General features: G+C 36.1%; 2 protein-coding genes across 2 annotated transcripts; both read left to right on the top strand.

The window, feature by feature from the left end:
* The first annotated feature begins 4,071 nt into the window (after positions 1-4,071).
* LOC141590135 (protein FAR1-RELATED SEQUENCE 5-like) lies at positions 4,072-6,382 on the top strand. The gene is made up of 4 exons (XM_074410745.1): positions 4,072-4,083; positions 4,135-4,153; positions 5,445-5,923; positions 6,020-6,382. Exons 1-4 carry the CDS (start codon positions 4,072-4,074, stop codon positions 6,380-6,382), a joined length of 873 nt encoding a protein of 290 aa, XP_074266846.1.
* A 192-nt stretch (positions 6,383-6,574) lies between these two features.
* LOC141590136 (protein FAR-RED IMPAIRED RESPONSE 1-like) lies at positions 6,575-9,057 on the top strand. Its single transcript, XM_074410746.1, has 2 exons — positions 6,575-7,160; positions 8,582-9,057. Exons 1-2 carry the CDS (start codon positions 6,575-6,577, stop codon positions 9,055-9,057), a joined length of 1,062 nt encoding a protein of 353 aa, XP_074266847.1.
* Positions 9,058-14,050: the final 4,993 nt, after the last annotated feature.

Consider the following 14,050-nt stretch of genomic DNA (forward strand, 5'->3'; position numbering starts at 1 on the left):
TTTCCTTAAGAAAACCAACCGTTGTTAAAACCTTTTACAACGGACGCTTTAACAACGTCCGCTTTTTTATATAACAACGGTTTTTGACCGTTGTTATAGCCTGTATCTGTAGTAATGTTTGTATTTTTTTTTGTATGAGATCTGAAAGTAGTAGCACGCCGGAATTGGGCGGCAATCTTAAGTTGTCTCATTTTTATATTTTTTTTTTTTTTTGCTTATCAATATCAGGAAACCTCAGGCAGATTTGTTACTTATATTTACTTTTGTGATACTGAGAAACAATATCACACGTTATTAGAAACAATATCACACCTTATATAAAACAATATCACTATTTTACAAGTGCTTTAAATGACTCTCCAATTTTGTGATACTCTAAAACAATATCAGAACCATTAAAATAAAATACCACAAGTTCTTAGAAACAATATCACAGGTTTGTTATTAATTTGTTAAACTTACTACTGACATGTTTTTTTTATCTTTGGTTTCTTTTTTTGCAGATTGTTTCACTTCCGGATGTTGATTAAGAGCTTGTGTGCATGCTGAGAAAGTCTATATTACATCATCAACTTAACAAAATCGTCTTTTTTTACTCATTTTACTCATATATACACATTCTTTTATGCTTAAATGTAATTCCAAATGGCAACAATTTTATATTCTTTCTTCATTTTTGGTTACCAATATCATAAAACCCCAGAATCAATAATATAGTGTTACCAAGATTTGCCTTTTGTATTTTACAATATCACAAGTTATTGTAAACAATATCACACTTCATTTGAAACAATATCATCATTCTTCTGAAACAATATCATCACATCACACTTAATTGTAGACAATACTTCTTGTGTGATATTGTTATACAATATCACATGTATTTATAAACAATATCACTCTGTATACAAAACAATATCACGGTTAAAAGTATTTTAAAAGGCGTCTCCAATTTTATGTTACTGTGAAACAATATCATAACCAGTAAAATAAAATACCACAAGTCATTAGAGACAATATCACATTGTATGTAAAATAATATCACACTATATACAAAACAATATTTAAGTAAAAGGAAATTTTAAATCCCTATCCACTTGTGTTATATGAGAAACAATATCACAACCATTAAAGTAAAATATCACATGATATTTGAAACAATATCACACTTTACCAAGAATTATATCAGAGACAAAAGAAATTGTTTAGCCATAACTATTTTTGTAATCTTGAGATACAATATTCACCTACACCATAAATAATTAAGGATTGAGTAACAAATGAAATAAGTTCTACCAGCATTACATCCATGTACTTCCAGTTACAATTTTTTGTCCAACATATCTAGCTAGTTGTCATTCTAATTGCTTCCTCTACCCGTTGTTCCTGGAACTTAGGTTCATGCTTATTACCCTTCAGTTTCAAGGTCTCAATGACTGTATCACAATGCTTAAAAAACTTGTCAAAATCAACTATCAAAGCTTCAATTTCCCTGATCTCGTCTTTAGCTTGAATAAACTTAAAATATGCTTCCATGTACTTCTGCCAACCCGCCTTGGACTCCAAAACCTTCACCTCAGAAGCGAGTAGAACATGAACCTTCTTCAATTTAGCAAGTATCATTTCCATGTTCTTTGTCTCGCACTCACAGTGTGTACGTTCACGACATGCTTCTATATATCTGCTTCTATAGACAACGACATCTGATCTTACTGCAAGGTTTAGAAGGTGGTGTAGCCGAGAATTCAAAAGGCTGACATTCATACGGATATCTTCATACTATGTCAACATTTTGCTCCACGGTGAAAAGTTTCTTAGGAAAGTAAATGGAGTGTTAGTCCTTAAGGCGATCTATGCGAATGTCTCGAGATAGTACTTTTTATATTAAAAAGTTCAGAATTTTTCAGTCTTTTAAATAGATGAATATCAAATAGCAAATACTTATAGGACAAAACAGGATTAACATCTCCTAAATGAGGCAGAGATGGTCAAGAACAATATATAAGACAAAACAAGAGAAGACACATTATAGAACTGGTCGTTTACGTTTCGAAAGATATTCATGTTAGCCGACCCTAAATCATCTGGGCTTAAACTGAGAATTGAGGTGGCCACACAACAAGATTTATGCACATAAAATATATGCCATGAGCACATGCCATACACATAGACAACTGAATGTTTTCATGTACTGCTCATTGTCATCAAAATCCACTCCATAATCCTGCAGCTAGATGAAGCAGGCAGTTATAAGTGCAACGGTCTTAAAAGGACCTCAATTGATATATTTGTTCTTCAAACATCTAATGATCCGACCTACTATCATTACTTCATGCATTTGAACCAATATGCTAATAACTGCCCCATATCTAGATGAGTCATGAGTGTATATATGAACCAATACTACATATATATGTCGTAAACTTTCATCACACCAAAATAAAATGGCTCCATGAGTGTCATAAGATCCTGCATAACACAATAAGATAATTTTGACACCTAAAATGAAGCATGACTTCACATATTTCATTATGTCAACAGGAGACCTAAATCCATGGAAGTCCAATATATATCAGCTAGAAGCTAATTAATTAGTTACAAATTGATACAATATACAGCCACATCATCATCATAAGTAAATCCATAAGAAGTTACACAACTAAAAACTTCTAAAAAGAAAGTAAAATGAGCTTGTCTTAATACAGTAACTCATAATATGTGATACTTCAGCAGCAAAGATGTGATATTTATAAGATTTCGAACAATTAAGAACCTAAATGTATACTACTACTACGAGATAACATTAAGGAGTAACAATGTAAAACAGATGTACATCAATCTGGTACAAGTTTAAGAAGATGTGAAATAAGATACTAAAAATGTAAATTAATTTTACATAACAAACAAAACTCGATCAAAGTGAAATAAATTAAAATCGCAATCAAATAACAAGACAATATGAATCAATCTCAAAGAAAATTATAAATCGAGAACAAAAAATCATAATACCAGGTGAATTGAACATAGATCAGGAAAAATTACTGAATATATAACAAATTTGTAACTTGTTCGAATTAAACCTAGATGTATGAGAACGAAGACAAATAATTCATATGAGATTCTCACAAATTAAACCTGAGTTAGGGAAAAGAGATTCAAAGCATGAAAATCACAATAGTAGCTACAAAATCATAACAAACGCAGTAAGATGACTAGTAACTACAAATATATGTAGCAAAAACAACAATCATGAAAATAAAGCTGAAATTACAAATTAAAGATAAAGTAGATGTACCTGATATCACGATTTCAATTGAAAGAGCATGATCGTTGATAAGAAATAGAAGAACGATAAATTATTGAGTTGAAATTGAAATCGAAACATAGAAATCACGAAATAAAGGGTTAGGAAATTAGGGATTCCATGGGAGAAAACGTAGAAGAAGGTAGAGGGTAATAGAGAGAGAAACGAATTGGGTGAAAATGAATGATTTCGACGGAATATGGAGGTTTTATACCTGCTCCTCAAATTACCATAATACCCTTAATTATCCGCGTTAAATAATAGACATTGAATCTCTTAAAGTTGATGGCTAGTATTAATCCTCAATCCTCAAATATATGAGTCATACTCACATGATCCCATTCATATATATATATATATATATATATATATATATATATATATATATATATATATATATTATATAGAGATAAGATCTAATGAGTCCATTACCTCATTTGAGTCCTTAAGTCCTTATAAGGACCCTTAGATGGACAACATCTATGGTGGACATTTTTTACAAAATGTAGGCCAAAAAAAAGGGAAAAGCTTGGCTATGAAAGAGGACAACAATTTCTGCAAATTGTCCTTACCAATGATCATTTCCTGCGGACAAAAGCATATATCCTTTGTACTATGTTTCCACTTCCCACATTCTTCCTTCCTGAACACACTTAATTCCAACCTTTTTCTTTCTTTCTTCTCTCTAAAACTGGGTGCTTTCATCTCAAAACGAAGCTAAAGTTCTCTCTAAATCCTCCAAATCAGCGTAAACATGCAAATAATAGATGGCATCAATGGTATTTCTTCATTTTATTCATTCTTTTCAGTCACGTTTTCATATTTTTCAGTTGAATAGGAAGGATGAAGGTAATCATTACAGTTTTGCATGTCATCGAATTTGTTCATTCTTGTTTTGATTTTTTGTTACTGGGTTTGGAATGAAGATTGTTAGAAGTAAATCTTCATGCTGGGTTTTCATTAATTTTAGTTTGGATTAGCATGAACGCATTCTGACAAAATTTACATGAACATTTTTCCTATAGTTTTACATTTACACTTTTTATTGTTATATTTTTTATGTGAGTTAGCATTCTGACAAAATTTACACTTTTGTTGACATTTACACTTTTAAAGCCTCACATTTACACTGCATTACTGCTCACGTTTACACTTTTCCTGTACTTTTAAATTTACACTTTTTTATTGTTATAGTCACCTTTGCATTTTTATTGTTATATTTTTTATGTGAGTTAGCATTCTGACAACATTTACACTTTTGTTGACATTTACACTTTTAAAGCGTCACATTTACACTGCATTCCTGCTCACATTTACACTTTTGGTGTACTTTTACACTTTTGTTGACATTTACACTTTCAGACAATCACATTTACACTTCCTTTCTGCTACACATTTGGATGTCAACACACTTTTGTTGTCTTTACACTTTTGTTGACATTTACACTTTTTTATTGTTATAGTCACCTTTGCATTTTTATTGTTATATTTTTTTATGTGAGTTAGTATTCTGACAACATTTACACTTTTGTTGACATTTACACTTTTAAAGCATCACATTTACACTGCATTCCTGCTCACATTTACACTTTTGTTGACATTTACACTTTTAAAGCCTCACATTTACACTGCATTACTGCTCACGTTTACACTTTTGCTGTACTTTTAAATTTACAATTTTTTTTTGTTAGTCACCTTTGCATTTTTATTGTTATATTATTTATGTGAGTTAGCATTCTGACAACATTTACACTTTTGTTGACATTTACTCTTTTTGCTATAGTTTTACATTTACACTTTTTAATTGTTATAGTCACCTTTTAATTGTTAATATTATAGTTTTAATTTGAGTTAGCATTCTGAAAACATTTACACTTTTGTTGACATATACACTTATAAAGCATCACATGTACACTGCATTTCGGCTGACATTTACACTTTTGCTGACATTTACACTTTCGAACAAAGACATTTACACTCCGTTTCTCTACCGACATTTACACTTACATTTTGGATGTTTACTTTTACTATAGTTTTGACATTTACACTTTTGATGACATTTACACTTTCAGAACAGCACATTTACACTTCATATCTGAGGACATTTACATTTACACTTACACTCTGTGCACATTTACAGACTTGGTAAAACAGAATGGGGTTCAACCTGACAGGCAGGAGCTGTGTAGGGAGGTGGAGAAGAGGTTTACACCGTACATCGGCCAGGAGTTTGGGGGGCTTGAGGATGCGGTGACTTTTTATAAGATATACGCCATTGCTTGTGGGTTTGATGTACGTAGGTACACAACAAAAAAATGGCGTGGCGGTGAGATCAAGTCAAAGCTCGTCGTCTGCAATCGAGAAGGTTTCGCTCACAAGACGCCCAGAAAAGATCAGGATGACGGACTGGATGGGGAGAAGTCACAGAGGAAATTCAGGGTCACTAGAGTGGGGTGTAAAGTGAGGATACGACTATATATGAAGAATGGTCTTTTATTAATTGACCGGTTCCACGAGGGTCACAATCACGAGCTTATCTCACTTAAGGACAGAGAGTTCCAGAAATTGTCGCGTAACATAACAGATTATCACAAGATGATAATCGTTTCAAACTCAAGGGTTTGTAATACATAATTAATCTCTATACTAAATAAATAATTCCATTCATGTTATATTTATATGACGTATCTCATTAATGATTGATTGGCAAACAAGATAGGAGCAACAAAAATATACAGAATTTGCAAAGAACAAGTGAATGGATACGAAAACATTGGAGTAAGCTTAAATGATTTTAAGAACTTCCATAGGGATGTTAAATGTTTCATTCACGAACGGGATGGTCAGTTGTTTGTTGACCGTTTCAAGGAAATGACTGAAACAAGAACAGGTTTCTACTTTGACTATGACCTTGACGATGATGGCAGCCTACGTAGGGCCATATGGGCGGACGGTACCGCTCGAGATAATTACAAAATTTTTGGTGATGCGGTGTCATTCGACCCAACTTACTCCACCAATAAGTATTCTATGGTATTCACACCATTCACAGTGTTGACCACCATAAACGATCCGTGACGTTAAGTGGGGCTCTTGTTGCAAGGGAAGATTATGAGTCGTTTAATTGGGTTTTTGCGAGGTTTTTACAAGCAATGGGGGTAAGGAACCCGAGTACATAATTACGATCGGGACCCGGTATTATCAAATCTGTCCCTCTTATTTTCAAGACAACGCCCATCGGTTCTCCGTATGTGGCATATAATGAACAAAATGCCAAGTAAGTTTGGCGTCTCGAGAAGCGATTATAATGAGTTCATATGTAAAATTAATGACCTTATATGGGACGATGAGCTTGAGGCAGCAGAATTTGATGGTATCTGGGAGCAAATGATTCAAGATCATGGTGTTGGCGTAAATGATTGGTTTGCAGAGACATATGCTATAAGGGGACAGTGGGTGATGGCGCATTGCAGAGATTTGAGGATGGCGTCGATTATGAGGACAACTCAAAGATCAGAGAGCGAAAATAGCTTTTTCAAGAGGTTTGAGAACAAGTCAGGAACATTGGTTGAGTTTTGGATGCGTTTTGAGAGCGCTATGAACCAACAAAGACATACACAGAAGCAGCTTGACAACATGGATAAGCACTCGTCCGCAACGGCGTCAACACATCTGGCATTAGAGATTCATGATGCAAAGGTGTACACCTATTCAGCTTTCCACAAATTCAAACAAGAAGCCATCTTCTCAATTGATACATGTAGAATAGGAGGTTTCACTGAGAGAGGCGAGCTAGAGGTAATTACTGTCAAAGATTCAACCAGAAAGAAGAATTTTGAAGTTGTGTACAGTCCAGGTAGTTTACACTTCCTATGACATTTACACTTTCTGTTTTTATCTCATTTAAATTCCTATAACTTAACATTTACACTTCTAATAACTTAACATTTACACTTCCTATTAGTTTACATTTACACTTCCTATTAGTTTGCATTTACACTTCTAATAACTTAACATTTACACTTTACAATTGATGACATTTACATTTTACATCATATGACATTTACACTTCCTATACCTTAACATTTACACTTTCCCACTTATTGACATTTACACTACATTTCATGACATTTACATTTTACATCATATGACATTCACACATTTAAATCCCTATAACTTAACATTTACACTTCTAATACCTTAACATTTACACTTCCTATTAGTTTACATTTACACTTCTAATTACTTAGCATTTACACACTACATTTCATGACATTTACACTTTACATCATATGACATTTACACATTCAAATCCCTTAAACTTGACATTTACACTTCTAATACCTTAACATTTACACTTCCTATTAGTTTACATTTACACTTCTAATTACTTAGCATTTACACTTTACAATTGATGACATTTACACTTTACATCATATGACATTTACACTTCCTATACCTTAACATTTACACTTTTTCACTTATTGACATTTACACTACATTTTATGACATTTACACTTTACATCATATTGACATTTACACTACATTTTATGACATTTACACTTTACATCATATGACATTTACACATTTAAATCCCTATACCTTAACATTTACACTTCCTATACCTTAACATTTACACTTTTCCACTTATTGACATTTACACTACATTTCATGACATTTACACTTTACATCATATGACATTTACACATTTAAATCCCCTATAACTTAACATTTACACTTCTAGTACCTTAACATTTACACTTCCTATTAGTTTACATTTACACTTCTAATTACTTAGCATTTACACACTACATGTCATGACATTTACACTTTACATCATAACATTTACACATTCAAATCCCTATAACTTAACATTTACACTTCTAATACCTTAACATTTACACTTCCTATTATATTACATTTACACTTCTAATTACTTAGCATTTACCCTTTACAATTCATGACATTTACACTTTAGATCATTACATTTACACTTCTAATAACTTAACATTTACACTTTACAATTCAATACATTTACACTTTACATCAGTGACACTATTTTTAACGTTCACACTTACATGCTAGCTTTATCTAATGACACAGGTACACGTAAAGCAAGCTGCAGTTGTACGATGTTCGAAAGAAGCGGAATCCTATGCCGCCATATAATATGGATTTTTTCAGCAAGTGGGATAAAGACTATACCAGAAGATTATGTTCTGAATAGATGGATGAAAGAGTATCTCTGATTAAGGATTTTCAATACTAATGGTGAAGGAACAGAAAACATGCAAGTCATCGATGAAAAACAAATTGCAATGTCAATAATGTGGTCAGAAGTTCATGAAGCTGTAGGGCTCCTTCGAGACAAAGGAATAGCTGATGTTGACAGCTTCTCCGCTGTAATTAGATCATTTAAACAGTCCCTGTCACCATTAGGGGAAGTGTTGAATAAAAATCAACAAATGGAGAAATTTCTGAATTGTACGGTATGTGAGGTAGTGACGATATTGCCACCAAAGAATTCGAAAAACAAGGGGACCGGAAAAAGATTGCTGTCAGCCAAAACAAAAGCAATGGTGTTGGCTAGGAAACCCAAACGTAAGTGTAAGAATTGCAAGAGAATGACAAATCACGACAAGAGAAACTGCCCTAACCCCTTCTCAGCACACACGCCATTGTGCGAAGGGTCGTCTGAACCAGAAGAGGATGAGGGAGAGGAGAAGGAAGAGCTGGAGTCAGAACAAGAATAGACGTCAGTTCAGTGACAAGTGTTGCTCTATATATTTTGAGTGTGTAACTTAAAACTTTGATGTGCTATAACTGGAGCGGGCGAAGGAATTGGTCTCATGGCAGCGTAACTTTGAACTGCAGTTGGTGTAACTTTTCGTAACACCAACGTTAGAGTTACACTGTCATAAGACCAAAATCTCTCTGTTTTATTAGATAGCAAAACATTGTGTTACTTGAACTTATTTTGGATTACTTATGTTATTTCAAGTAACAGTTACACTTATTTTCAAATAACTGGTGTTAACATTTACACTTCCCATGTCAAGACATTTACACTTCCAAAGAACTCCACATTTACACATACTATATCCTCACATTTACACTTTGAATATCTTCACATTTACACTTCCAATTTAGACAGTTTTACACTTTATTTGTTCACATTTACACTTCTCCTATATTCAAATTTACACTTACTAATTGTTCTTATTTACACTTTTTTTTTGTTCACATTTACACTTGGGCTGTCACCACATTTACACTTCCCATGTCACCACATTTACACTGCATTCAATTTAATTTCAGTGTGTTTACATTCACACTTTCAGTATGATAAAGTTGGCACTGGCAGTGTTAACATTTACACTTTAAGTGTGTTAACATTTACACTTAAAGTGTAAATGTCACTAAATTACAAGTGTGATAACAGTTACACTTGCAATTTAGTCACATTTACACTTTGAATAAACTATGATTATAAATGCCAAAAAATAGTCAACCATTACACTTCATTAGTATAATTTACCATTACACTTCATTACTGTAAAGCTTACACTTGCAAACATTGCAAACCACAGTACAAAACTTTCTTTTCTAAGTTCAAGATTGCCAAACAAAATACATTTAAAAAAAAAATATGTCCACAAATTGTTCACTTTTTCGACAACACAGCCTTAATTTGCGCTTCTTTTGTAACTTGGCCCATAAATCTTCTTTTCCAGCGATAAACCCATTCAACTTTGCTTCAAAAATGTCTCTGTTGACATTTATGTCAGCTAGAACAAGCGTCGCCACCAACTCGAATACCAAGTACCGTCGATTCCTCTTCCTCTCCAAGTCTGGATGCTCAAAAGGTTGACCCTCGTACATCAGCATATACATCATACAGAAAATCCCTGATTCTGTTATGTTAGGAAGGGGTGTTTGGCGCCTGAACGGGATTTGCCGATCTTTGAAAGCTAGTAATCTCATATCCCCCGTCCGTTCGACGTCCAAATAATCGCTAACAGCTGATGCCACTTGGCGAGTAACATTGCACATTTCAGACTGATCCCAGTTGGCATGATGTTGGTAGTCAAGGAGATCAACAGTTTGTTGTCCAAAATTTATACACACGCATGCAAAGTGCCCACCAATGTTGACAGGTACGAAGATAAACTCGGCATTCAAGTTGAAAGTTTTATCACAGTCCTGGATGAAGGTATCCCAAATGTGATACTGACCGATCGGTGATGTCATTAGATCGTGAGCCTCGCTTCACGTATATCCAAAAGCCGCATGATACATTCCTGTTCAGAGGAGTGAGTGAGACTACATAATAACAGTAAGAACTAATGTATAACTTTTAGGCTTTGTGCGCGGGGGGGGGGGGGGAGGGGTGTACCATATGACGTATCCCAAAGAAGGCCATCCTAGGAAGTAAGTGTTCAGCAGACTCCAAATGGTTCAGCAAAACAGCCCACGACTCAATGACAACAAGCGACATTACAACCTCAGGAAGCATGGTCATGATGTCGGACCGGCGCAGCGCGGCATGCCTACTGTACCAAGAGATTGATTCACTGCAATAAAACACACGTATAATAGTAAGAAATTGAGAAGTAGTTACAAATTAAATATCGTAACTAATTGGCCCTGTTATAAGAGTCTGGCAGGTACTAACGAATCTTCAAAGTTGTAGTCGTCTAACAAGCAATAGTCCACCGCATGCTTTCGACGTGATCGAATACCCCTGACCAAGCTTTGATTGTTCCGTAAGAAGGTCGAGACAACAAGAGTCTGCGTACCAGCAGCCCCACAGTCAATTGAGCAACCCAAGCCATCCCCCCCGCCCCGGGGACGGCTCCGTACGGCTGACAAAGGTTGGCTACCTGACGACTGCGCTGACGCTTGAACAACAACGGGGCTGCTTTCCGCCTGTATGGCTACATGATTGACCACAGGACTTCCTTCTACGCGTTTAAGGGTGGGACTGCAACACGGGGACGTTTACTGTACGTGATCTCTTCCTCATCGTCCAGGCTCCGCTTCTGTGCAACACTGGAGACCGGGTTCACACCTTGACCATACTTTTCCCTGAATTGGGTTATCCTTGAGCGAACGCTCTCCCTCACTTTGTTATGGTCACTCAGGATAAGAATCGACACCACTTCAGCACGGACGAGGTTCAGAACGTCCCTCTCACCTAAGGCGCAGTCAAATAGCTTCCCATTGAAAAGCAGCATGTGTATCATCATGTAAACCCGCAATCAAACGCAGAATAACCCGTACCTTGCCATTTAAATTCGACATTCACAAATTTGAACCCGGCAACCTTTGAACCTCTGACAAACCCTTTAGACTCCAGATACGCACCCATTAAATCACACTGTAAAAAGGAATTTTAAAAAAGGTCAATTTAAAAACAGTGTTTACAATTCCGAATACATCAACACCAAGAACAAATTAAGGTATGCTATTTATAATTATTACCGCAATACGGAAATTCAAAATATGGAAGCTTCTCAAAATCATCGTCGTACCGACGGTTGTCCAAATACTCTATCTGCTCGGAAACGAAGTTTATGCATGCACAGCTGTAATGATCATTATTGCCAGATAAGATCGGGATGAAGACCTGGCGGGTGTGACAACAAAGACATAAAAGATACACTCAAGAAAAATACAGATTTACACTTTCAATAATTCGTCACATTTACAATCCCTGTGTCATGACATTTACACTTTCCATATATTCACATTTACACTATATATGTCATGACATTTACACTTCATATTTAGTCACCTTTACACTCCCTGTGTCATAACTTTTACACTTCACTATATCTCACATTTACACTTCCTATGTGATGACATTTACACTTCACTATGTATCACATTTACACTTCATATTTCATTACATTTACACTTCACAATATCTCACGACATTTACAGTTCACTATGTCTCACGTTTACACTTCATATGTCATGACATTTACACTTTGCATATATTCACATTTACACTTTATATGTGCTGACATTTATACTTTCTATTTAGTCACCTTTACACTCGCTATGTCTTCACATTTACACTTTCTATATAATCACATTTACACTATACATCATGACATTTACACTTCACTATGTATCACATTTACACTTCATATTTCATGACATTTACACTTTCTTCTTAATCACATCCAGGCATTTACACTTTCTGTGAAAATCACATATACACTTTCGGTGTGATGACATCTACACTTCACAATAGGTCACATTTACACTTACCATATCGATCCAAGTTGAAATGGAGACAAACAGATTGAATCCAAGCATCCCACCCAAATTTTTAGATTTCGTCCTTTTGTCAAGAACAATTCCTTTCTTCTTCGCTTTCCAAATATCCAGGTGGTGGCTCTGTTCAAACGAAGGGCAGCGCTATTAAATTTAGAAACTTACGTTACAATTAAATTGGAACTATAAAAATTGCATTGAGTGAGGATAGGGCAAGTACGGTGTGACTAAGCCTGAAGAAACAACGAGAGGATGCAACTGGTGCAGTTTGGTCATACATCATCTTATTGATTAGTAGGCACCAACAATCGATTACAGAATTCATAACTTCCTGTCCAGGTTCAAGGGTTAACATGTCTTCCCGTGACACGAAGACAAAAACTGCCAATTCTTTCCTACAAAAAAAGAAAAAATTATATAAGGCGAACATGGTTACGACAACATATAAGTATTAATATGTTTGACATAGAAATTAATCGACTCACCCTTTCAACCAAGCTTCTGATTTGTTAAATACGTAGTCCAAGACGTATTTCCTTTCCTTAAAAACACCCCTAAATAATTTCTTATTCAAATTGCAGTCTCAGTAACAAAGCCCCGCTCGGGCATGGGTTCCCCACAATCCATGGTGCAAGTCGATTCTCGGGGACCACTTCCATGCACGTAAGGGCTCGTGAATGAAATAGGAAAGGGTGGTGATCCATATTACTCCGGGGGACATAAATTTCCCGACCATCCGCGGGCACGGCCGCTTGAGAAGGGCTCGCCACATCGTCGTTCAAAATCCTCACCTGGAACCCCCTTAAATGCCTCAGCTAGCTCTGCAGTAGATATAAACGTACACTGAAATTCCGGCAACTTAAACTCAGAGGAGGGTGCTTCAACAACCACCTTATCTGCTCCCTCTGCAACATCCATGAGCTTGTCATCATTCTGAAATGAACCAGGACAACCGGGTTGTTCAGTAGGGCCCTCACCTTGCTCGTTGACCATGCCACTACCAATCTCTAACCCTTCTTGCGATGCATCTTCACGGACTGTGGTCGAAACAACGCCAGGCTCACAATCCGGTGCTTTCGTAACACTAACTTGGCGTCGGTCAACGGGCTGTTCCACTCCCGGTGCACCACTAACATCCACAGCCTCACCAGGCACTAGTCCAACCACGAGTGGTTCGGGCCCACGGCAGGGCCCCTGGTCTTCGGGCGGCTCCATGTCCATGCCCTGCACAGCCTCATCCTGGACTGTCGGTGCACCGCTAACATCCACATCCACATCCACGCCTGGCACTAGTCCAACCACCACTGATTCAGGCCCACGGCGGGTCCCCTGATCTTGAGGCGACTCCATATCCATTCCCTGCACAACCTCGTCCTGTTCTCTCGGTGCACCACCCTGTGCCACTTCACTGTCACCGCTGTTTGACAACTTTTTCAGCGCGTTATCAATATCAGCTGTCGC

This window comes from Silene latifolia, chromosome 7 (assembly GCF_048544455.1).
Source record: "Silene latifolia isolate original U9 population chromosome 7, ASM4854445v1, whole genome shotgun sequence".
Taxonomy (NCBI): Eukaryota; Viridiplantae; Streptophyta; class Magnoliopsida; order Caryophyllales; family Caryophyllaceae; genus Silene; species Silene latifolia.

Coding starts and splice junctions, on each gene's coding strand:
- LOC141590135 (XM_074410745.1), top strand. Junction 5,924..6,019: donor TAATCGTTTCAAACTCAAGG/GTTTGTAATACA, acceptor TTGGCAAACAAG/ATAGGAGCAACAAAAATATA.
- LOC141590136 (XM_074410746.1), top strand. CDS start 6,575: ATGCCAAGTAAGTTTGGCGTCTCGAGAAGCGATTATAATGAGTTCATA. Junction 7,161..8,581: donor TGAAGTTGTGTACAGTCCAG/GTAGTTTACACT, acceptor CTAATGGTGAAG/GAACAGAAAACATGCAAGTC.